This window comes from Oncorhynchus masou, chromosome 22 (genome assembly GCF_036934945.1).
Source record: "Oncorhynchus masou masou isolate Uvic2021 chromosome 22, UVic_Omas_1.1, whole genome shotgun sequence".
In the NCBI taxonomy this organism is placed as follows: Eukaryota; Metazoa; Chordata; class Actinopteri; order Salmoniformes; family Salmonidae; genus Oncorhynchus; species Oncorhynchus masou.
Window position 1 is genome coordinate 49,515,726 of NC_088233.1, and position 23,729 is coordinate 49,539,454.

The 23,729-nt window shown below is 43.7% G+C and overlaps 1 protein-coding gene across 4 annotated transcripts in view; it reads right to left on the reverse strand.

Annotated features, from left to right (window-relative positions):
* LOC135509646 (GRAM domain-containing protein 2A) overlaps positions 1 to 23,059 on the reverse strand; it is a 63,830-nt gene extending 40,771 nt beyond the window's left edge. For 3 of the 4 annotated variants that reach the window (XM_064930477.1, XM_064930475.1, XM_064930478.1), the window contains exons 1-2: positions 22,742 to 23,059; positions 8,618 to 8,731 (exon numbers count right to left, since the gene is read on the reverse strand). In XM_064930477.1, the coding sequence (XP_064786549.1) occupies positions 8,618 to 8,724 (107 nt within the window). In that variant the 5' untranslated portion in view covers positions 8,725 to 8,731; positions 22,742 to 23,059. Of the gene's footprint in view, positions 1 to 8,617; positions 8,732 to 20,866; positions 21,034 to 22,741 lie in introns of those variants that run through there. The other variant, XM_064930476.1, reaches the window with a different exon arrangement.
* Between the last annotated feature and the right edge of the window lie 670 nt (positions 23,060 to 23,729).

The following is a 23,729-nucleotide window of genomic DNA, read 5'->3' on the forward strand; positions in this document are numbered from 1 at the left end:
TCTGTCCAACGCTGGTCCGACCAATCTGATTCCACACTCCAAGACTGCTTCCATCACGTGGACTGGGATATGTTTCGTATTGCGTCAGACAACAACATTGACGAATACGCTGTTTCGGTGTGCGAGTTCATTAGAACGTGCGTTAAAGATGTCATTCCCATAGCAACGATTAAAACATTCCCAAACCAGAAACCGTGCATTGATGGCAGCATTCACGTGAAACTGAAAGCGCGAACCACTACTTTTAATCAGGGAAAGGTGACCGGAAACATGACCGAATACAAACAGTGTAGCTATTCCTTCCGCAAGGCAATCAAACAAGCTAAGCATCAGTATAGAGACAAAGTAGAATCTCAATTCAACGGCTTAGACACAAGAGGTATGTGGCAGGGTCTACAGTCAATCACGGATTACAAAAAGAAAACCAGCCCCGTCACGGACCAGGATGTCTTGCTCCCAGGCAGACTAAATAACTTTTTTGCCCGCTTTGAGGACAATACAGTGCCACTGACACGGCCTGCAACCATAACATGCAGACTCTCCTTCACTGCAGCCGAGGTGAGTAAAACATTTAAACGTGTTAACCCTCGCAAGGCTGCAGGCCCAGACGGCATCCCCAGCCGCGCCCTCAGAGCATGCGCAGACCAGCTGGCTGGTGTGTTTACGGACATATTCAATCAATCCCTATCCCAGTCTGCTGTTCCCACATGCTTCAAGAGGGCCACCATTGTTCCTGTTCCCAAGAAAGCTAAGGTAACTGAGCTAAATGACTACCGCCCCGTAGCACTCACTTCCGTCATCATGAAGTGCTTTGAGAGACTAGTCAAGGACCATATCACCTCCACCCTACCTGACACCCTAGACCCACTCCAATTTGCTTACCACCCAAATAGGTCCACAGACGATGCAATCTCAACCACACTGCCCTAACCCATCTGGACAAGAGGAATACCTATGTGAGAATGCTGTTCATCGACTACAGCTCGGCATTTAACACCATGGTACCCTCCAAGCTCGTCATCAAGCTCGAGACCCTGGGTCTCGACCCCACCCTGTGCAACTGGGTACTGGACTTCCTGACGGGCCGCCCCCAGGTGGTGAGGGTAGGCAACAACATCTCCACCCCGCTGATCCTCAACACTGGGGCCCCACAAGGGTGCGTTCTGAGCCCTCTCCTGTACTCCCTGTTCACCCACGACTGCGTGGCCACGCACGCCTCCAACTCAATCAACAAGTTTGCGGACGACACAACAGTGGTAGGCTTGATTACCAACAACGACGAGACGGCCTACAGGGAGGAGGTGAGGGCCCTCGGAGTGTGGTGTCAGGACAATAACCTCACACTCAACGTCAACAAAACTAAGGAGATGATTGTGGACTTCAGGAAACAGCAGAGGGAACACCCCCCTATCCACATCGATGGAACAGTAGTGGAGAGGGTAGTAAGTTTTAAGTTCCTCGGCATACACATCACAGATAAATTGAATTGGTCCACCCACACAGACAGCATCGTGAAGAAGGCGCAGCAGCGCCTCTTCAACCTCAGGAGGCTGAAGAAATTTGGCTTGTCACCAAAAGCACTCACAAACTTCTACGGATGCACAATCGAGAGCATCCTGGCGGGCTGTATCACCGCCTGGTACGGCAACTGCTCCGCCCACAACCGTAAGGCTCTCCAGAGGGTAGTGAGGTCTGCACAACGCATCACCGGGGGCAAACTACCTGCCCTCCAGGACACCTACACTACCCGATGTTACAGGAAGGCCATAAAGATCATCAAGGACAACAACCACCCGAGCCACTGCCTGTTCACCCCGCTATCATCCAGAAGGCGAGGTCAGTACAGGTGCATCAAAGCTGGGACCGAGAGACTGAAAAACAGCTTCTATCTCAAGGCCATCAGACTGTTAAACAGCCACCACTAACATTGAGTGGCTGCTGCCAACACACTGACTCAACTCCAGCCACTTTAATAATAGGAATTGATGGGAAATTATGTAAAATATATCACTAGCCACTTTAAACAATGCTACCTAATATAATGTTTACATACCCTACATTATTCATCTCATATGTATACGTATATACTGTACTCTATATCATCTACTGCATCTTTATGTAATACATGTATCACTAGCCACTTTAACTATGCCACTTTGTTTACATACTCATCTCATATGTATATACTGTACTCGATACCATCTACTGTATCTTGCCTATGCCGCTCTGTACCATCACTCATTCATATATCTCTATGTACATATTCTTTATCCCCCTACACTTGTGTGTATAAGACAGTAGTTTTGGAATTGTTAGTTAGATTACTTGTTGGTTATTACTGCATTGTCGGAACTAGAAGAACAAGCATTTCGCTACACTCGCATTAACATCTGCTAACCATGTGTATGTGACAAATAAAATTTGATTTGATTTGTATCTTTGTAGTGACTGTATTGATACACCATCCCAAGTGTAATTGATAACTTCCTCATGCTCAAAGGGATAGTCAATGTACTTTTTTTTTACCCATCTACCAATAGGGGCCCTTCTTTGAGAAGCATTGGAAAACCTCCCTGGTATTTCTGGTTGAATCTGTGTTTGAAAGTCACTGCTTGACTTAGGGACCACACAAATAATTGTATGTTTAGGATACAGAAATGAGGTAGTCATTCAAAAATCATGTTAAACACTATAATTGCACACAGAGTCCATTGAACGTATTATGTGACTTGTTAAGCAAATTCCTACTCATGAACTTATATAGGCTCGCCATAACAAAGGGGTTGAATACTTATTGACATTTCAGATTTTTATTTAAATTAATTTGTAAAAATGTAGAAAAACACAATTCCACTGGGATATTGTGTGTAGGCCAGTGACACAAAATCTAAATTAAAAGAATCTAAAATTCAGGCTGTAACTCAACAAAATGTGGAAAAAGTCAAGGGGAGTGAATGCTTACGTATTTTTTCTCTCCTTCTCCCTCTCTTTGCCATATATATTTCTCCCTCCTTGCCCCTCTTTTCCATAAATCTCTCTCCCTTCCCCCCTTTCCATTATTTATCTCTCCTCTCCCTCTCTGTCCCATCTATTTCTCCCTCAATCCCCTTCTATCCATCTCACTCCGTCTTCCATCTAACTCTTCCTCTTATCCTCCCCCCTCCCCCTAGATATGTGTTACATAACAGGGTCTCCGCTCTTCTCTAGTAAACATGTGCAGGCTGCACGTGTGCTGGGCTGCAGCACTCTCTCTCTCTCCATCTCTTCCTGTGATCCTCTCGCTCTGCCTCTCCCAGCACTCTGCATCTCCTGCAGCCTCTTGGGTGCTGCGTGAGAGGAGAAGAGGGTGAGGAGTGTGTGTGTGTGGGTGTGTGTTTGTAGGGGTAGGATCTATCTTAGGGAGGTGTTTTTGAGCTCTGCTGGGGCCCAGTTCAGATCACACCACAGCCGCACTGATATGGCGTTTAAGTGTGAAGAGCAGCTTGAAGATGACATGGCTCCTGTCTGAAATTTCTTTAGGACATGTGTGCAGTGTGCATGTATGCACACACTTTCAGCCCTGCTAATATGCTTGCATGCACACAAACATCTATCTCAATAACTACTAGCTAATTTACATAGACAACAGACAACATATACACATTTAAATAGATGTAGACAACACAGACAACATTACAGCCTTATTATAAAATTGATACAAAATATTTTTATTCCTCATCATCGCGTTTCCATTGATCATCCTTGAGATGTTTCTACAACTTGATTGGAGTCCACCTGTGGTAAATTCAACTGATTGGACATGATTTGGAAAGCCACACACCTGTCTATATAAGATCCCACAGTTGACAGTGCATGTCAGAGCAAAAAACCAAGACATGAGGTCGAAGGAATTGTCCGTAGAGCTCCGAGACAGGATTGTGTCGAGGCACAGATCTGGGGAAGGGTACCAAAAAATGTCTGCAATATGGAAGGTCCCCAAGAACACAGTGGCCTCCATCATTCTTAAATGAAAGAAGTTTGGAACCAGCAAGATTCTTCCTAGAGCTGGCCGCCTGGCCAAGCTGAGGAATTCGGAGGAGAAGGGCCTTGGTCTGGGAGGTGACCAAGAACCCGATGGCCTTTATCAGGCCATTATGGTAGAGTGGCCAGACGGAAGCCACTCCTCAGTAAAATGCACGACAACCCCGCTTGGAGTTTAGAAAAAAAGCACCTAAAGGACTTAGACCATGAGAAACAAGAGTCTCTGGTCTGATGTTACCAAGATTGAAGACTTTGGACTGAATGCCAAGCATCACGTCTGGAGGAAACCTGGCACCATCCCTACATTAAAGCATGGTGGTGGCAGCATCATGCTGTCAGGATGTTTTTCAGCGGCAGCGACTGGGAGACTAGTCAGGATCGAGGGAAAGATGAACGGAGTAAAGAACAGAGATCCTTGATGAAAACCTGCTCCAGAGCGCTCAGGACCTGAGGCAAAGGTTAATCTTCCAATGGGACAACGACCATAAGTACACAGCCAAGACAACGCATGAGTGGCTACGGGACAAGTCTCTGAATGTCCTTGAGTGGGCCAGCCAGAGCCCAGACTTGAACCCGATCGAACATCTCTGGAGACCTGAAAATAGCTGTGCAGCGACTCTACCCATCCAACCTGACAGAGCTTGAGAGGATCTGCAGAGAAGAATGGGAGAAACTCCCCCAATACAGGTGTGCCAAGCTTGTAGTGTCATAGCGAAGAAGACTTGAGGTTGTAATTGCTGCAAAAGTTGCTTCAACAAAGTACTGAGTAGAGGGTCTGAATACTTATTCAAATATGATATTTCAGTTTTCTTTTTATACATTTGCAAAAATGTATTTTTTTTCTCTGTCATTATGGGGGTATTGTGTGTAGACTGATGAAGGGGGGGAAAAAACTATTTTATCAATTTTAGAATAAGGCTGTAACGTAACAGAATGTGGAAAAAGTCCAGGGGTCTGAATGCTTTCCGAATGCACTGTACATACACGTAACTGCCAAAATAATGGAAACACTTCAGTGGTCACTGAATGGTTTGAAAAGCATGAAAACAATGTAAACCATATGCCATTGCCATCTCAGTCAATAGATCTCACCCCAATTGAACACTTATAGGAGATTCTGGAGCGCTTGAGACAGCGTTTTTCCACCACCATCAACAAAACACCAAATTATGGAATTTTTTTGTGGAAGAATAGTGTTGCATCCCTCTAAGAGTTCCAGACACTTGCAGAATCTATGCCAAAGTGCATTGAAGCTGTTCTGGCTCGTGGTGGCTCAATACCCTATTAAGACACTTTATGTTGGTGTTTCCTTTATTTTGGCAGTAACCTGCATTTACATAGACAACATATTCATGGGTTTCTCATTACATCATAATATTGTTTTTGTATGTTCGTTTTAGGCCTGATGTCCAGCTGAGCATTCTACTCAATTCAGTCTCAATGGGTGCTAGTCTAAAGTGCATTACTGTGGCTTGGAAACACGATGACATTTCAAAAGGAGGCAAATAATTTGTAGGACAAGATTTTGTGATCATTGCGATATCTCCAAACTGACTTTAGATGCATTATAACTTTAGCTAGCTAGCTAAGATTGAGTGCAGAGCGCTGAAATGTAAGCTCGCTAACGTTAGCATTGCTAGCTATTTCTGACTAACTTTGCTAGCTCATAGCAACATTGCCACTCCTCTAAATTAAACTCGACATCACAATGCTGGCAACGTTGTTTTCTACTCTTTATTTGTCTATGTTAGCAATGTGATCATATTTCCAGGCCACAATAGTGTACATTTTACGAAACAGCCATTAGCCCCCGTTCAGAAAGACTTGGTATTAACCATCAGTCACACATCAATAAGCTGAGGCAAGCGGATAACAATGGCAACGATGCGACCGAGTGACGGAGGTGCAACATAGTCAACATATTTACCTAGACATAGACAACATAGACAATGGACAACAAAGTCAATAGACATCATAGACAATAGACATAGACAACATATTTACACAGACAATAGACATCATAGACAATAGACAACATAGACAATGGTTTTGCCCACTTATTTTCCAGCATTTTCCCTCTTAAAGAGCTAGCTCGTCTCTCTGACCAGGTCTGGTCTTTGGCTCAGTGCAGCGAGCAGACAGTATAACCACAGGGATTCTCTTTACACGTGAGACTCTCTTAGTGAGCAGAGACACAACGGCTTTGTGTGTGTATGATAGCGTGCATGCGTTTTGAGTGTGTGTGTATGGGGTGGAGGGAGAGGGGGGGGTCCATTTTCATATCTAATGATCCTAATTCCCTCTTTATTTCCTCCCTCAGCACGCACCCTTCTAGGCTTTCATGTGCTGCCAGAGAGCCTGTTTATCAGTCACACTCCCTGAACAGCACAGACTACTGCTGCCTCACCGTTAGTGCTGTTATTATGAGCGCTTCAGACAGATCTCAGATCACCTGAAGGGTAAATTTGACCTGTAGCATCCCTTACTAACATTTAAGATGCTAAGTGGGTAGTCATCTGTAAGGAAACTCAATAGTCTGACTGGCATTATGAATTCTGCCTCAACTTGCTGAAACTAACTGAATCTGAACCAAAACAACACCGGGGCAAAAGAGCTGATGTTTAATTTCATAGGATAACATAGCTGTTAAAAATAAGGTTCATTTCTGGTTATACATATTACAGCCCAAGTTCTCCACGCAGTGTATACTATAGCCACAGCACATACAGGCTGTATGATATGATAGTCAGATGGTATGGATGAATGTAGGACTATCGCGTTGTATTGTATGTTCAGGATGTAATTAAAATCAAATCCAATTTTATTGGTCACATACACATGGTTATCAGATGTTAATGCGAGTGTAGCGAAATGCTTGTGCTTCTAGTTCCAACAATTTATGTCATTGTGAATTTGTACTCTCAATGATGCCTTCAAAATTGCTCTTGGAGGGATTGATAAAGTTATATTGTCATTGATTTCTATTGTGTTGTATAGCAATGTACTGTACTATTGGACAGACAGTTAAAACCAGGACGCTGTGTTAAAATGCCTGACGTGATCTCTGACTCTGTTGGCTGTGTTCCTGACAGAATGTGGCTGTCTGTCTGTTCGTCTCTGCCAGTGAGAGGTTACCCCAGGTCTGACAGTGACGGGTCCATGTCAGGACATATTCTCTCTCTCTCTCTCTCTCTCTCTCTCTCTCTCTGTCTCTGTCTCTCTCTCTGTCTCTGTCTCTGTCTCTGTCTCTCTCTCTCTGTCTCTCTCTGTCTATCTATCTATCTCTCTATCTATCTATGTGTAAACGGCATGTTGACAGATGAGATTTCCCAGAAATACTATATAGTAATTGCTAGGAAAGCATGTGAAAGCTAATCCTCCCCCTGAGTCAAGGAAAATGTCACTATAATTACACTTTGGAAAAAGGGTGGGTCCCAGACCTCAAGACAGCATTCGCACCTAGTCCTCAATGTTGAATCACGAGGTGTGATTCTATTCTACTCGACACCAATGTAACACTAAATAGACCGCAGAGACCTTTAACTGTCTTTGTGTGCCAGGCTGCCGGCGTTTTCCAGACTTTTATTGTATCCTAAGCCATTAGCAATTATACCACTCCTGTATGCAGAGGAGACTGCAAGGTGGGGCAGAATGCAAGTGGGGACGTGTAGGCTACTGAAGAGGAGAAGACAGTGTTGTTGAATATGGTGAAAAGAGGTGGCGATATCAATGTACATCATCATACCGCTAATTGGCCAACCCTGTCCTTAGTCAGCGCAGCAAGCAATGACACATGGCATTAATTACATTATTTTCTGGTTGAGAATTGTTGTTTTTTCTGATTCAGAAGATGTTATATAAACAGATTACAATGTGATTTTCTGGTTGCTAAAAAAAGATGTTAACAACATGTCTTTATGCAACCGCTATACAACCGTGATGATGACGCCATGCAACTAGTTTTGCTCGCTGGGGGTGCGGTGTGACCAGAGTAGCCACATTAACCATGACTGACTGAGTGTGTACATCATGACAGCATGAGGTGACATTATCCATCTGTTTAGCACCCTGGGGTCTGCAGGGAGGCAGACAACTTTCACACTAACAGTCAGAAGCCTCTTCTATTTGCCCTAACAATTTCTAAAAGAACAAGGGAGGACAGACATGTTTTTGACCACTCAAAGGCAATGGAGTATATCATATCCAGGATCCGTATAAGGGTACTGTATTTTATTTGTGACCTTTATTTAACTAGGCAAGTCAGTTCAGAACAAATTTGTTTTTACAATGACGGCCTACCCCTGCCAACCCCTAACCCGGACAACCAATTGTGCACCGCCCTATGGGACTCCCAATCCCGGCTGGTTGTGATACAGCCTGGAATTGAACCAAGGTCTGTAGTGACACCTCTAGCAATGAGATGCAGTGCCTTAGACCGCTGTGCCACTCAGGAGCCCTGTATGGGAAGGGGGTAGGTTGAAGTGATCCTAGTTCAGTTCTGAGGTCAGTTTTAGAACCCAACAATTAAGATTAGGATTGAGAGGGTAGGGGGTTCGATGATCCTAAATCTGTGCCATAGGTAGTGGGGATGCCTCACCTGAACTGTGGTTGGCAGTGTCCATCATCCTCCTTGGCGGCCTCTGCCAGCAACTCCAGCGGGCTCAGGACACTGATGTCATCACTCTGCTCCTGGTGTTCCATCATCTTCAGCCTGAGGGGACAGAACAAAACACAAAACCCATTCACACACGGACTAAATTATCAACAGAAACACTTCACTCAAGTACATACACATACCCTTTTCTAACTATAGTGCTGACTCGAGACAAACTGTGCTAGCAGATGATATTTTCCTTTGACATTGTCTTTTTCAGCTACAATGGTGGATGTGTAACAGGGCCAGCTCGGTACAGCTTGGTTTCACTCTGCTCAGTGGTATGAAAAGGCCTATAAACCCACTTTCCCAGGATATAGTCCACAGCTACAGCTAGGTCCATAATTATTGGCACCCTTGATAAAGATGAGCAAAAAAGACTGTATAAAATAAATAATATATTGCATGCTCAAAACTATTTTAAATGTATTTTATATTAATACAATTTCTCAGAAAAAGAGATTGTGTTTAACAAGTAATATAATATATAAATATATATATATACATATGTTTTTTAGATAGTGATCAAAATTATCAACAGCCGTTTTCAGTACTCCAGCACCCTACCCTTTGACAACAACACTGAGCCTGTTTCTAAAATGTTTTGTGATATTGGAGAACACGTTGGGAGGGATCTTAGACCATACCCCAATACATAGTCTTTTCAGATCCTTGACATCCTTTGTCTGCGCTTATTGGCTGCCATCTTCAATTCAAACCACAGGTTTTCAATGGGGTTCAAATCCGGAGACTGAGATGGCTATTGCAAAATGTTTATGGTGGGTTTGGCGTTGGAAAATAAGAAGCATATGCAGAAATGTACCTCATATCTATGGTAAAATATGGTGGTGGATCTTTGATGTTATGGGGCTAGTTTGCTTCCACTGGTCCTGGGGCCCTTGTTAAGGTCAACGGCATCATGAACTTTACCAAGTACCAGGACATTTTTACCAAAAACCGGGTGGTAGTATTTATTGGGTTCCCCAATTATCTGCTACCAAGGCAGCAGCTACTCTTCCTGGGGTCCAAACAGGAAACAAAACACAACAAATAAAATACATGATATTCATAATCTCCTGACTCTGCCTCACTCTTCAGAAACAGGAGCCTATGAGCTGTTCGGGCTCGCATAAGCCAAGGATTTGTGCAAGGCCACCCACCTACATAATACAATACATAATACCGTGTAAATTACAATACAAAATATATACAAATATCTGAGTCTCTTCACAGTCCCTATTGTGCCGTAAGGTGTTATTTTATCTGGTTTTTGAATCTGTTTTTATTGATAGCTTGAGTTACCTGGGGTGGCAGAGAGTTCCATGTAGACATGGCTCTATTTATTACTATGCATTTCCCAGCCTCTGTTCTGAACCTGGAGACAGTGAGGAGACTTCTGATTGACAAAAAGTGTCCGAACTGTGTGCCAACTGCTTGAACAGACAGTTTGATACCTTCAACACATCAACATCTAAGTGCAATACGTGCTACCCTATTCTGGACCAACTGCAATTGACCTATGTCCCTCTTTGCCACACATGACCAGGCCTGTTGGACCTGTCTGTCTGTCTGAATTACTTTGGACCGACTGCCAAGTGTCTTCACTGATATTTTCAACCTCTCCCTGACCGAGTCTGTAATACGACATGTTTCAAGCAGACAACCAAAGTCCCTGTTCCCAAGGAAGCGAAGGTAACCTGCTTAAATGATTACCGCCCTGTAGCACTCACTTTGGTAGCCATGAAGTGCTTTGAAAGGCTGGTCATGCCTCACATCAACAGCATCGTCCCGGATACCCTAGACTCACTCCAATTTGCATACCGCCCCAACAGATCCACAGATGATGCAATCTCAATCGCACTCCACAATGCCCTTTCTCACCTGGACAAAAGGAACACCTTATGTGAGAATGCTAATCATTGACTACAGCTCAGCGTTCAACACCATAGTGCCCATAAAACTCATCACTAAGCTAAGGACCCTGGGACTAAACACCTCCCTCTGCAACTGGATCCTGGACTTCTTGACAGCGCCGCCCCCCAGGTGGTAAGGGTAGGCAACAACACATCTGCTACGCTGATCCTCAACACTGGGGCCCCTCAAGGGTGCGTGCTCAGTCCCCTCCTGTACTCCCTGTTCACCCACGACTGCATGGCCAAGCACGACTCCAACACCATCATTAAGTTAGCTGACGACACAACAGTGGTAGGCCTGATTATCAACAACGATGAGACAGCCTATACGGAGGAGGTTAGAGACCTGGCAGAGAAAGACAAGGGAGCTGATCGTGGACAATAGGAAAAGGAGGACCCAACATGCCATTAATATTGACGGGCTGAAGTGGAGCGTGGAGAGTTTCACGTTTCTTGGTGTCCACATCACCAACGAACTATCATGCTCCAAACACACCAAGACAGTCTTGAAGAGGGCACGACAACACCTCAGGAGACTGAAAAGATGTGGAATGGGTCCCAAGATTCTCAAAATGTTCTACAGCTGCATTATCGAGAGCATCCTGACCGATATGGCAAATTTTCCGGCATCTGACCATAAGGCGCTACAGAGGGTAGTGCATACAGCCCAGTACATCACTGGGGCCAAGATTTCTGCCATCCAGGACCTATATACTAGGCAGTGTCAGAGGAAAGACCAAAAAATTGTCAAGGACTCCAGTCACGCAAATCATCACAGAGTTGCCTCTTCATTGTTGACGTTGAGACTGGTGTTTTGCGGGTACTATTTAATGAAGCTGCCAGTTGAGGACTTGTGAGGCATCTGTTTCTCAAACTAGACACTCTAATGTACTTGTCCTCTTGCTCAGTTGTGCACCGGGGCCTCTGCTTAGAGCCAGTTTGCGCTGTGTTGTGAAGGGAGTAGTACACAGCCTTGTACAAGATCTTAATTTTCTTGGCAATTTATCGCATGGAATAGCTTTCATTTTTCAGAACAAGAATATACTGACGAGTTTCAGAAGAAAGTTCTTTGTTTTTTCCAGCCGTTAAGAGCCTGTAATTGAACCCACAAATGCTGATGCTCCAGATACTCAACTAGTCTAAAGAAGTCCAGTTGTATTGCTTCTTTAATCAGAACAACAGTTTTCAGCTGTGCTAACATAATTGCAAAAGGGTTTTCTAATGATCAATTAGCCTTTTAAAATTATGAACTTGGATTAGCTAACACAACGTGCCATTGGAGCACAGGAGTGATGGTTGCTGATAATGGGCTTCTCTACGCCTATGTAGATATTCCACAACACAATCAGCAGTTTACAGCTACAATAGTCATTTACAACATGAACAATGTCTACACTGTATTTCTGATCAATCTGCTGTTTTTTTTAAATGGACAAAACAAATGGCTTCTTCTTTCAAAAACAAGGACTTTTCTAAGTGAACCCAAACTTTTGAATGGTAGTACATGTCAGTCCAGTTCAGTTTACACAGCGTAACAGAGAAAACACAACATTTGAGAATACATTTATTTGGGAATATATTTCATAGAACAGACATGCTTCCGTGTTCAGCTTTGTCACCTCCAAACCAAACGTTTGGTTTCGTGAGAGTCACACACCTTGATGGACCCCTAATTAATTGACCAGCGTTGGGTATCCACACGCTAATAACTGTGGGATTCCAGTTGTTCTGCTCACGAGTTGAGACAACCACAACAGAGTGCGGTTTTTTGCTTGTCATTAGTGGTTTCCTGTCAATCCACTAAAACTGGCCCTGACCTGAAACAACAAAGCCCTCTTTCATTAGCTAATACCATCCTCCAAGAGAGTAGAAAGTCACTAATGAGAATAACAACTGCAGACTGGGTGGCTGTCTGAGGGAAGACAGGCACGCTAACAGTTGATTGGCTAGCATGAAATGGAGAGACAATGTAGGTGACAGTTGATTGGTGGGTTGGGAACGGAGAGACAAGGTAGGTGATAACTGACAAGCCGGGCGGAGAAGTGATGTGAGGATCAGGCTGTCAGTTCAGCAAACAGCCCAGCTTATTGAAAAGGTGGGAAGGGGAAGGAGGCGAGGGAGGGAGTGTGGGAGATAACGACTAAATATAGAGGTTCGACCATCATTAAAAGACCGCAGAGAGAAAGGTTGAGGCGTGGGCCGCTCGCACGGCTTCAGAACCGTTAGCTTGGCAAAGCACGTAGACTCCTTCGACTGGGTGAACAATGAACACATTTAGAAACAGTAATTAGCGGGCACATCAAACAAAATATCATTGTTTCAACTTCCCTTCAGTGTTCTGAAGGGAATAAAACAGAGCCCATTTGCTGAACAGATGCAGTTCAAGCAGACGAGGAAGGCTTATAAGACGGAAGTGAATCTGAGATAAGACCACCACTGAGCTTGACCTGTCTCCATTCAAGCCCGCTTGGCGCACAGGTCTTTCAACCTCCCCCTGCTGCAAAATCCCTTCTCGCCCTAAAACCTTTCAAGGATTTCAATTTTGTTCCTCTGAAGATGCTGCAGACCCCACATTCTTCTTTGGTGTACATGATAAAAACACCCATTCACAATATATTCTTTCAAGCAGTCAAAGGACAACGGTTAACCCTGGCGGTTCAGCCGGGGATGCCAGGCAGCGGAGAGTTTACATTGAGACAGATAGGCCGACAGAGGATGTACATGGCATGATAGCGAGTTGACAACGGGAGATGACAAACACGGGGACAGGTAGTGATGCAGAGTGTAAATAGTGTGGTGGCAGCAAACGGAGAGGCAGCAGAGACACAATGAGTTGCCAAAAGTAACTAGGTTGATGAGTCTTTAAGTGTGAGCCTTATGAGATGAGAGAATGACAAATGCGCACACACACACACACACACACACGATTCAATGTGAAAAGTAAGTAACTACGCTCACATTCGAATTCAAAGGGCTGAATCAGCCCTACTTTAACCAGGGCAGACGAGGCATTCGCAGCTCTAGGTCTATCAACCCCTTATTCTGTATTTAGTCAATTATACCTTGCCAGGTTCCCAATCCTCACCAATGCTACCTCACCCAATGACACTGAAGAAGAGATCATTGTGCCATTTGGAGGATGTCCAAAATGCAGCTCAGGGAAAAGCTCAGGGCTGGTCCAGAGGACTAGCTGGCACTGTGTTTTCTTTAGCTGCAATGTGATGGGAGTCGGGAATGCCATGGTGTAGAGTTGGCACCAGACACTACCCGCCCGGACTGTCCGGACACAAAGGGAGTTTTATATCCCCATGACCTCAAAGATAGAGAAACTGCCAAATGAGACGGAATAGTGATCTTATTGTTGGAGGGAAATAATACAGGAGACGATGAGGTTAGATTACAGGGCCACCAACACGTTTTGGGAGGGCGACGTTTTTTAATAATGGCAGTGAAAAGAGAACGGAGCAATATAAGGAACTTACTCTCTACTGCATGCCAAGCCTGGCTCGTTATTCTCTGTCCAGTGGCCCTGCACTATGGATAGACAAAGGCTTCCTCCCTCGACAAAAGACCAAACGCATCACCACACAATAAAAAAGCTCTTGGCAGTTCCGTGACAGTGTTGGACACATTTTGCACATATTGTCAGTGGGCTTCCTTTTGTCCCCAGTGCTTGCAAAATCTCACTCTGCCACACAGTCACGTACGGCCGCAATGCACGCAGGTATTTTCCTCTCTCAGTCGCCATGGCAACAGCCTGAGAAAAGGCCATTCGAGTCGGGCATTTTCTTCTTCTCGTTACCGAGTTCTAAAGTGGACATGAGGAGACACCTCGTTTATTGGTCAACCGATAGAAACCCGGTGCAAACACAGCCTGGGCTATATGAGGAGTGCAGGTTAACTCACGAAAGGTCAGGTAGCACACAAAACAGAGGACCTTGCGAGGGTTTGCGAAACGGACCATCTGTGAGCAAGTGTAGCCTTTCCGTTCCCTTAGACAAACACGAATGCCTTCAAAAGGGAGTCACAATTTAAAACTGTGCTAAACAGAAAAAATAAATACATAGGAACAGAATTCTGATAGTGTTGATATAGTAGATAGAAATAGTAGAGTGAATGTGTAGAAATGTATTTCAGAGTAAAAACATGGGATAAGATGTGAAAAATACATGTCAGTCTGTTGTCGTACTATATAAGTGTATCTGGTTTCCTGTTCCTGTCGGCTTCAGCTGTCATTGAAGTGATGCTCCAGAGCTTTTGTATATTGTCACCCAGTAGTTTTGGAAGTAGTGCTCACAAGCAAAAACAGGTCCCTCGAAAATTGTGCACAATCGTGTACTACGCCATCCATTTCGTATGAAATGTTCCGTACAAAATGTTATGAAGTAAGTGCTTAAGATCCCGGACAGCATCTTTAAGAAGAGTTGACGCCTCTCTGTTCCCTTCCTTTCCTTTCTCTCCAGGCCACCCTTTTCACCCATCTCCTGACGTGATCCTATCTGCAACAGCTGCGGAGTTCACACACACTGCCTGAGAAGACAGGTACAAGCTCCATCGAGACAAACCACGACTACGGTTTCCATGGCTCCCTGACTCTTGGAAACCCATTTCCTGTGATGTGGCTGGGAACATAAATAGATCTAATTAGTCTCATCCCCATTTCTCTTCTCTAATCACAGTGGCGTAGGGTGAAGGTGGTTTATTGGTTCATTTGGCCTTGAGTGTGGAGATCCAGGAGAGTGTCTAACCACAGCTTTATCAATCGCAGCTTCCTGATGCAGGTTGATGTGTGACCACTGAAGTGTGATCACTACGATACAGGAACTAGGGGAGTGAACATTAAAACTTTGAAACGAAATTGGGATCCTTAACGTTAATAAAAATTCCTAAACGAAAAACACAGTGCCGTTATCACAAAACATATATTTTTTTTTTGACTAACTAGACGATAGGCTATAAAGGGAAAGATGCGTAATTTAAATATAGACTCAGCGATATTATTATTATTAAATGTACAAATATATATACAGTGCCTTGCGAAAGTATTCGGCACCCTTGAACTTTGCGACCTTTTGCCACATTTCAGGCTTCAAACATAAAGATATAAAACTATTTTTTGTGTGAAGAATCAACAACAAGTGGGACACAATCATGAAGTGGAACGACATTTATTGGATATTTCAAACTTTTTTAACAAATCAAAAACTGAAAAATTGGGCGTGCAAAATTATTCAGCCCCCTTAAGTTAATAGTTTGTAGCGCCACCTTTTGCTGCGATTACAGCTGTAAGTCGCTTGGGGTATGTCTCTATCAGTTTTGCACATCGAAAGACTGAAATTTTTTCCCATTCCTCCTTGCAAAACAGCTCGAGCTCAGTGAGGTTGGATGGAGAGCATTTGTGAACAGCAGTTTTCTGTTCTTTCCACAGATTCTCGATTGGATTCAGGTCTGGACTTTGACTTGGCCATTCTAACACCTGGATATGTTTATTTTTGAACCATTCCATTGTAGATTTTGCTTTATGTTTTGGATCATTGTCTTGTTGGAAGACAAATCTCCGTCCCAGTCTCAGGTCTTTTGCAGACTCCATCAGGTTTTCTTCCAGAATGGTCCTGTATTTGGCTCCATCCATCTCCCCATCAATTTTAACCATCTTCCCTGTCCCTGCTGAAGAAAAGCAGGCCCAAACCATGATGCTGCCACCACCATGTTTGACAGTGGGGATGGTGTGTTCAGGGTGATGAGCTGTGTTGCTTTTACGCCAAACATAACGTTTTGCATTGTTGCCAAAAAGTTCAATTTTGGTTTCATCTGACCAGAGCACCTTCTTCCACATGTTTGGTGTGTCTCCCAGGTGGCTTGTGGCAAACTTTAAACTACACTTTTTATGGATATCTTTAAGAAATGGCTTTCTTCTTGCCACTCTTCCATAAAGGCCAGATTTGTGCAATATACGACTGATTGTTGTCCTTTGGACAGAGTCTCCCACCTCAGCTGTAGATCTCTGCAGTTCATCCAGAGTGATCATGGGCCTCTTGGCTGCATCTCTGATGAGTCTTCTCCTTGTATGAGCTGAAAGTTTAGAGGGACGGCCAGGTCTTGGTAGATTTGCAGTGGTCTGATACTCCTTCCATTTCAATATTATCGCTTGCACAGTGCTCCTTGGGATGTTTAAAGCTTGGGAAATCTTTTTGTATCCAAATCCAGCTTTAAACTTCTTCACAACAGTATCTCGGACCTGCCTGGTGTGTTCCTTGTTCTTCATGATGCTCTCTGCGCTTTTAACGGACCTCTGAGACTATCACAGTGCAGGTGCATTTATACGGAGACTTGATTACACACAGGTGGATTGTATTTATCGTCATTAGTCATTTAGGTCAACATTGGATCATTCAGAGATCCTCACTGAACTTCTGGAGAGAGTTTGCTGCACTGAAAGTAAAGGGACTGAATAATTTTGCACGCCCAATTTTTCAGTTTTTGATTTGTTAAAAAAGTTTGAAATATCCAATAAATGTCGTTCCACTTCGTGATTGTGTCCCACTTGTTGTTGATTCTTCACAAAAAAATACAGTTTATATCTTTATGTTTGAAGCCTGAAATGTGGCAAAAGGTCGCAAAGTTCAAGGGGGCCGAATACTTTCGCAAGGCACTGTATACATTTAACTAGGCAAGTCAGTTAACCTGCATCACCAGCAACATGACTGTGAAAGCTTAGCCATTCTCCTAGATCTCTACACTCAAGGCCAAATCAACCAATAAACCACCTTCACCCTACGCCACTGTGATTAGAGAAGATGCAGAAAGCAAACAGTATAGTGGGTCAATTTCCGCAGCAACTAAGAGTGTTGAAGCACGAGGCTCTGGTGTCCTGGCTACCACGCTGTAAACAGCGTAAAGCGAACCCGTGCACTTACGCAGATACTCTGTGTGACTGGGAGAGCAAAGTGTTGCATCTTAACATCCTGGCCTATTCACTGATGATAGGCCCTGCTTGACTGAAGTTGCGAGACATTGCAAGCCAAACAAGAGATACAGCTGTCCATTGCGAGAACCAGCTTTTGATTGTCCATAGATGGGCCTCGTGCACAGTTCTGACTCGGTCACTGGTCTACCTGCCTATACTTGTGGCCCCTCCCCTCTCTCTCTCCATCCCTCGCTAGCGCGCTATGAAAGATGCACGTGTTTCCGTTTTCGGAAGTACGGCAACTAATCAGTCTCCTCCGTTCCAAAAATACTGAATCGTTGAAGTGGAGTCCTAGCGGGAATCGAATCCTGACACTCAGAAATTAGAGTTTACACCGGGAGTCATCATGAAAGGAGTCGAGAAATCAATTCAATTGGAGTTGACTCTCCACCTCTACGTCATCGTCGTTAACAGTTGAGAAAATGTCAGAAAAAGGCAAGAGACAGCGGTGAAGTCCTGTATGACAATACTTTGAGAAGGTAAATCAGAATGAAGTGCAAAGTTGTCTTGTGGAATTGAGGTATAGTAATGGTAGTACAGGTTCAATGCTTAACCACCTGAAAGTGACGCACCGTGAGGCCCAAACTGTTGCTGGCAGAAGCGCAGCTGCATTGTGAATTCATGTGGAAAACCGATTGTATTTTTTAAAATGGTGATTTAAACATTTTCATTTGTTACATCCCTAGCATTAGCAAACTATCATTCAACTTGTCTGTGCCTGCAGCTGTCTGTTCCCTTCGGATTTAATCCGGATACACGGCTTACAGCAACGCATTCCCCTTTGAGAAATCAAATCAGAGTTTACTTGTCACGTGCGCCGAATACAACAGGTATTCATACACCTTACAGTGAAATGCTTACTTACAAGATCTAACCAACAGTGCAAAAAAGGTATTTGGTGAACAACAGGTTAGTAGGTCCTGGTGCAGAGGTCCTAGATACACTGAGTGTACAAAACATTAGGAACTCTTTCCATGACAGACCGACCAGCTGAATCCAGGTGAAAGCTATGATCTCTTATTGATGTCACTTGTTACATCCACTTTAATCAACAGTTTCCTGTATGTATCAATAATGGTCCACCACCCAAAGGACATCCAGCCAACTTGACACAACTGTGGGAAGCATTGGTGTCAACATGGGCCAGCATCCCTGCGGGAAGCTTGACACATTCTAGAGTCCATGCCCCGACTAATTGAGGCTGTTCTTAGAGCAAAAGGGGGTGCAACTCAATATTAGGAAGGTGTTCCTAATGTTTTGTACACTCTGTGTATATGCCGTGCTTGGTAAGATTTTCATTTGATTAGTTACACAACTTTGCTCTCTCCATCTGTCCTTTCTAGAACTTTCTCCTAATTTGCCAGTCAGGTAGGAAGAACTGGATCTGAGGTCAGTGTAGGTGAATGCCCGGTGACTCCCCAGACCAGGTATCTCCTGGTTTCATCTGCGAAACATGCTCTTCTCTTCCCACTTTTATTCAAAGCGTCATGTTCTCTGAAGTTCAGTAAGCCCCTTGGTGACTGACTGGCTGTCTGGCGTCCTAGCTCCGCCAGGATCAGAGTAACGTGCACTGAGATGGCCTGGTCCCAGATCTGTGTGTGCTGTCTGGTGTTCTCGCTCCACCAGGATCAGAGTAACGTGCACTGAGATGGCCTGGTCCCAGATCTGTGTGTGCTGTCTGGCGTCCTAGCTCCGCCAGGATCAGAGTAACGTGCAATGAGATGGCCTGGTCCCAGATCTGTGTGTGCTCTCTGGCGTCCTAGCTCCGCCGGGATCAGAGTAACGTGCACTGAGATGGCCTGGTCCCAGATCTGTGTGTGCTGTCTGGTGTCCTCGCTCCACCAGGATCAGAGTAACGTGCACTGAGATGGCCTGGTCCCAGATCTGTGTGTGCTCTCTGGTGTCCTAGCTCCGCCAGGATCAGAGTAACGTGCACTGAGATGGCCTGGTCCCAGATCTGTGTGTGCTGTCTTGCCAACTCCCATGGTCATTGTCACACAGAGATCGAAAGACATCTAGGACCAGGCTAGCATTGAGATAGATGATGGTTAAAAATAATCTAGATACAATATTAAAAACAACCACTGGATGTTCAAAAGTATATTTCATTCAGAGATTTTATCAATAATCCAGCCTCACTTGTGCTGTTAAAGGAAAGGTTGCACAATATATATTCCACAAATCTAAAACAACGTCGACTGATTATATTCCTTCAAAACGTTTTTTTTACACAAAGGTTTATAAAAAAAAGACTTCTGTTTTCGCAATTTGAATTACATTTATCAAAAACTCGTATACCAACAATACACTGCGGCTTTGAAGTCAAGAAAGGAACAGCCTGCTGGTGGCTTCGGTGATGGGAGGCGAATCGGGGAAGTAGGTACTAAAGTGCCCAAAGAGTTTTGTCATGTTATGTTGCTAGTAGATTTTTTTTTTAAACGTGCCATGCAAAACAAACTGGCCCACTTGGATTGGATTGGAATAAGCTAGCAAGCAAGCTACAACAACTCCATCAACACTGCAAGTTAACGGTCAAATACCAATCGGATTAATGTCCATGTTTATTTCAAGATATGTCTTTATTTTTTGCTCAACTGCCTGATCTTTATTGGCTGATTGTAACTTGCAGGGTATTACATGCACACCAATATCCAATTTTTATTTGGGATACTCAAGTATTCTGCTTTTGAGTTTGACGCATATAAACATCATATCCCAATAACCCCAAAAAAAGCTTGTATCCCGGTTATGAGAAACCCGGATAAGATGCCTGGTCTTAGACGGGATACTGTTGCATGTAAACATCATTTACTGTTGTTTTTGTGTGGTCTGTGCAGGCTCAGTTTCGCATATCATGGTTGTTGTGTGATGTTTTCATCTGATTGTCAAACAAATCACTTTGAAAAGTAGGGCACCTGCGCAGTTAAATCCACCATAATAATTCCATAATCATGTATTTTTCTGATACTCCGTACTGGACTGTAAAGCCTACTGGCTACTTTCACCCCTATTTTAGAAAAGTTTCTGCTGATCATTTCCGACATTTGATAGGCCATATTATAATACAACAAGTGCAGACAATACCGTGAAATGCTTACTTACAAGCACTTAACCTATGGCGCAGTTCAAGAAGAGTTTAGAAAATATTTACCAAATAAACTAAAGTAAAAAAAGAAAAAGGAACAGACGAGGCTTGATACCAAATTTCCATCATTTGGTAGGCCATTTGTTTGTCAACTATAGTTAGACACATGCAGCTTCTCTTCCGTCATAACTTGTTGCCCCCAGAAGACAAAATAAAGTAGTGCTCACCTGAACGATAGATCATGGCTGCTCTTCGGGAGTTCTAACGAGTAGTAACTTTAGGAGTCCAAAAACATTCAAGGGGCGGCGGTTTTACAACTAAACAAACACAAACAGTTATATTGTGTAGTGCTGCTACTGACCCCAAATCAGAGCCAGAATGCTTCTAAACCTCCTCAATGGGTCTCTTGTTTAAAAGTGTCCTTGAGTGATCTCATCCCTTCAGTGCTCCCTGTCCCCAAACAAGGAGTCCATTCCAAACAACGCTAGGGGGAACGGCCACATTGTGCCTGTCTCAAACTCTGTGGAGGGGAACCATTTCCCCCTAGATAAAGATTTTGGCTTCAGCCTAGTGGACCGGAAACTGTAAACAACATCACACCAGGCCACACAGTAAATCAGTCATTATGGGAGATGCATACCAATAGACAGGGGCATTGTGAGGTGGATAGGTCTAAAGAAGATGCATGGCAAGCAAAAAGGAATGTATCCACATGATCCAATGTCAGTAGTAATGAATTCAATAATTTACTAGTAAAGTAATATCTTCGCCCACGAAGTCCATTTTACTGTTTGGTTTAGTCGAGGTTGTTCTGTCCAACTTGACTTTCAGACAGCCGTTATATCTACAACACAAGCAGGCACAGAACCTTGAGATGTAAATTACCTCGCTGCCCAGAGATGTGTCCACAGTTTTATAAATGGGTTCTCTTTGAAGCTTCCAACCTACTTCACTTCAGAATATTAGGCTGGCCAAACATAGCCTGCAGTGCTCAATTAGCACCTTTCATTTCCAATACAAGTACAATAAAACGGACTATTCCCCATTATAATGGGACAGAATAATTGATCCATCTCTTTCAGACACTCATAATAGAGGTTGGGCCATAGGCAATGTTAACCTGTTTAACCTTTCAATAAAGAGAGCTTTACAATTGTGATGGCTGTAATTGGTATTGTGTGATAGGCTTGGGCGACATACAGCATATACCGTACACCGCGGTATTTGGAAAAAGCCACAGGATGGTTTTTCAATGCCGTCAACACGATTTATTTGAAGTCTTTCATAATACGCAAGGCCAAGGGAGCACGAGGCTACATGTTGCAGCTGGATGATACATTGTGTCAGATGGGGCGAATAATAATCACGTGGTTCAGTCTATGAGTGGTTGCATGGAGATCAGAGAGGAAGCTACACTACATATACAAAAGTATGCCAAATGGATTCAAACGCACTTGTGTCTAATTATTAACCACTCTCTGGAATTGCATGACCCGTTTGACACGAACCATTAGAAAAATGCATGGCCTTACCTTTCAGACAGACACTAAATGTACATGGGGCTGTTGGCTAAACGAATCATAATAACCCAACTCCATATCTGACATAGCCATGAGTGGAACATCATGTGCTATCATGTGCTGGGTGACAAGTTTCCATTCCCAAAGTAGAAACTACTGAGAACCGAGCAAGTCTATTTTAGCAGCCATGATTTCACATTGTCAGCACACTGGAAATCTCTCTGCACACCTTTTTCCATTGTCCTAGAGGAACTGTGCACAAAGTTGGCACGGACGAATGACAGGATGAGTGCATAGACTACCACAGCAGTGGCAGGAGTGTCGAAGATGTGCATTATGTCACTCAAATAGATCATTGAATGGCCAAGCACTAACCTATCCGTTATGTAATAACATAATAATAATGTTACTGTCCGACTTGAATCACCTGTTCATTACCTTCAACCGTCGGTCATATTAACCAATTCACTTGTCTATCTTGTAAAATAACGGGTAAATAAATACAGTGACAGGAACGCGAGGCAGAAATAAATCTGCCTCTCGTTGACCATGTCTGCGGTCTCGAGATGGATAAGAACCTACCGTGGAAACTGGGTAGATATGCTGTCGAGTATATCATTTCCGCGGCGGACTCGGGGAAGAGAAATTAGGGTCGAATGTCCACCGAATCGTACTCTAAAGGAAGAAGTCCGTGGGTAAAGGGAAAATGGTAGACAAGACTGGAAGAGGGGAAAAGCGGTTGTCGAGCTGTCGAGCTGTCAAACACAAAGGCAGGAGCACCGAGTAGATGAAATTCCGGGGTGACGAACAAGCGAACTTGTTGCGCTGAGCATCCACCGGCGCTGGGCACTGGCTTATTTATTTACTGTTCCCGCCTCCTGTATTTTTGTGTGCCTTACTACTGTGATCTCTACGGTCCATCTACTACGTGCACTCACTCATGCAGAGAACGCAGAACACATAACTTCTAGTGGTTGATCAACTGTACTGCAAGCAAATATTGTTATTTAAAGGGGAGAATTGAGGCGTTTTAATGCACGGGAATTCTAATAATGGTAGGGCTAATAAAAACATTCAAATGTAGGCCTAACAGATGCATTTACAGTTGGTTAGGAGATCACAAAGCAGCATAATACAATGAACATCATGGGTAGGCTACAGTATTGCTTTGTGATAGGAGCCGACATCATAGCATATTTAATCTCAGAGCCTACTGTATACTAAAGCAGGAGATGGTAAAACACATCAGGGCAATTTTAGCATGTACATCTTGGTGGGGCAAATATATATATATATATATATATTTGATGCATGCCAGCAAAGTCACTACAAAACACTATAACAATACATTAAATGCAACTGTAACGGTGACAAACGGTGTCCACACATTGTTGTCCCAACAACAGAGCTTTCTTTTCAGCACCATGGAGTTAATCCTTACGGAGCCTTGTCTAACAGCGAAACAGTTCATTCAGCCTCATTTACTGCCTTTAAAAAAAACATAACTGATGTTGCTGATTTGCTTAAACAAATGGGGGTCTACTGACAATTGAGATGTGCAAACTATGGC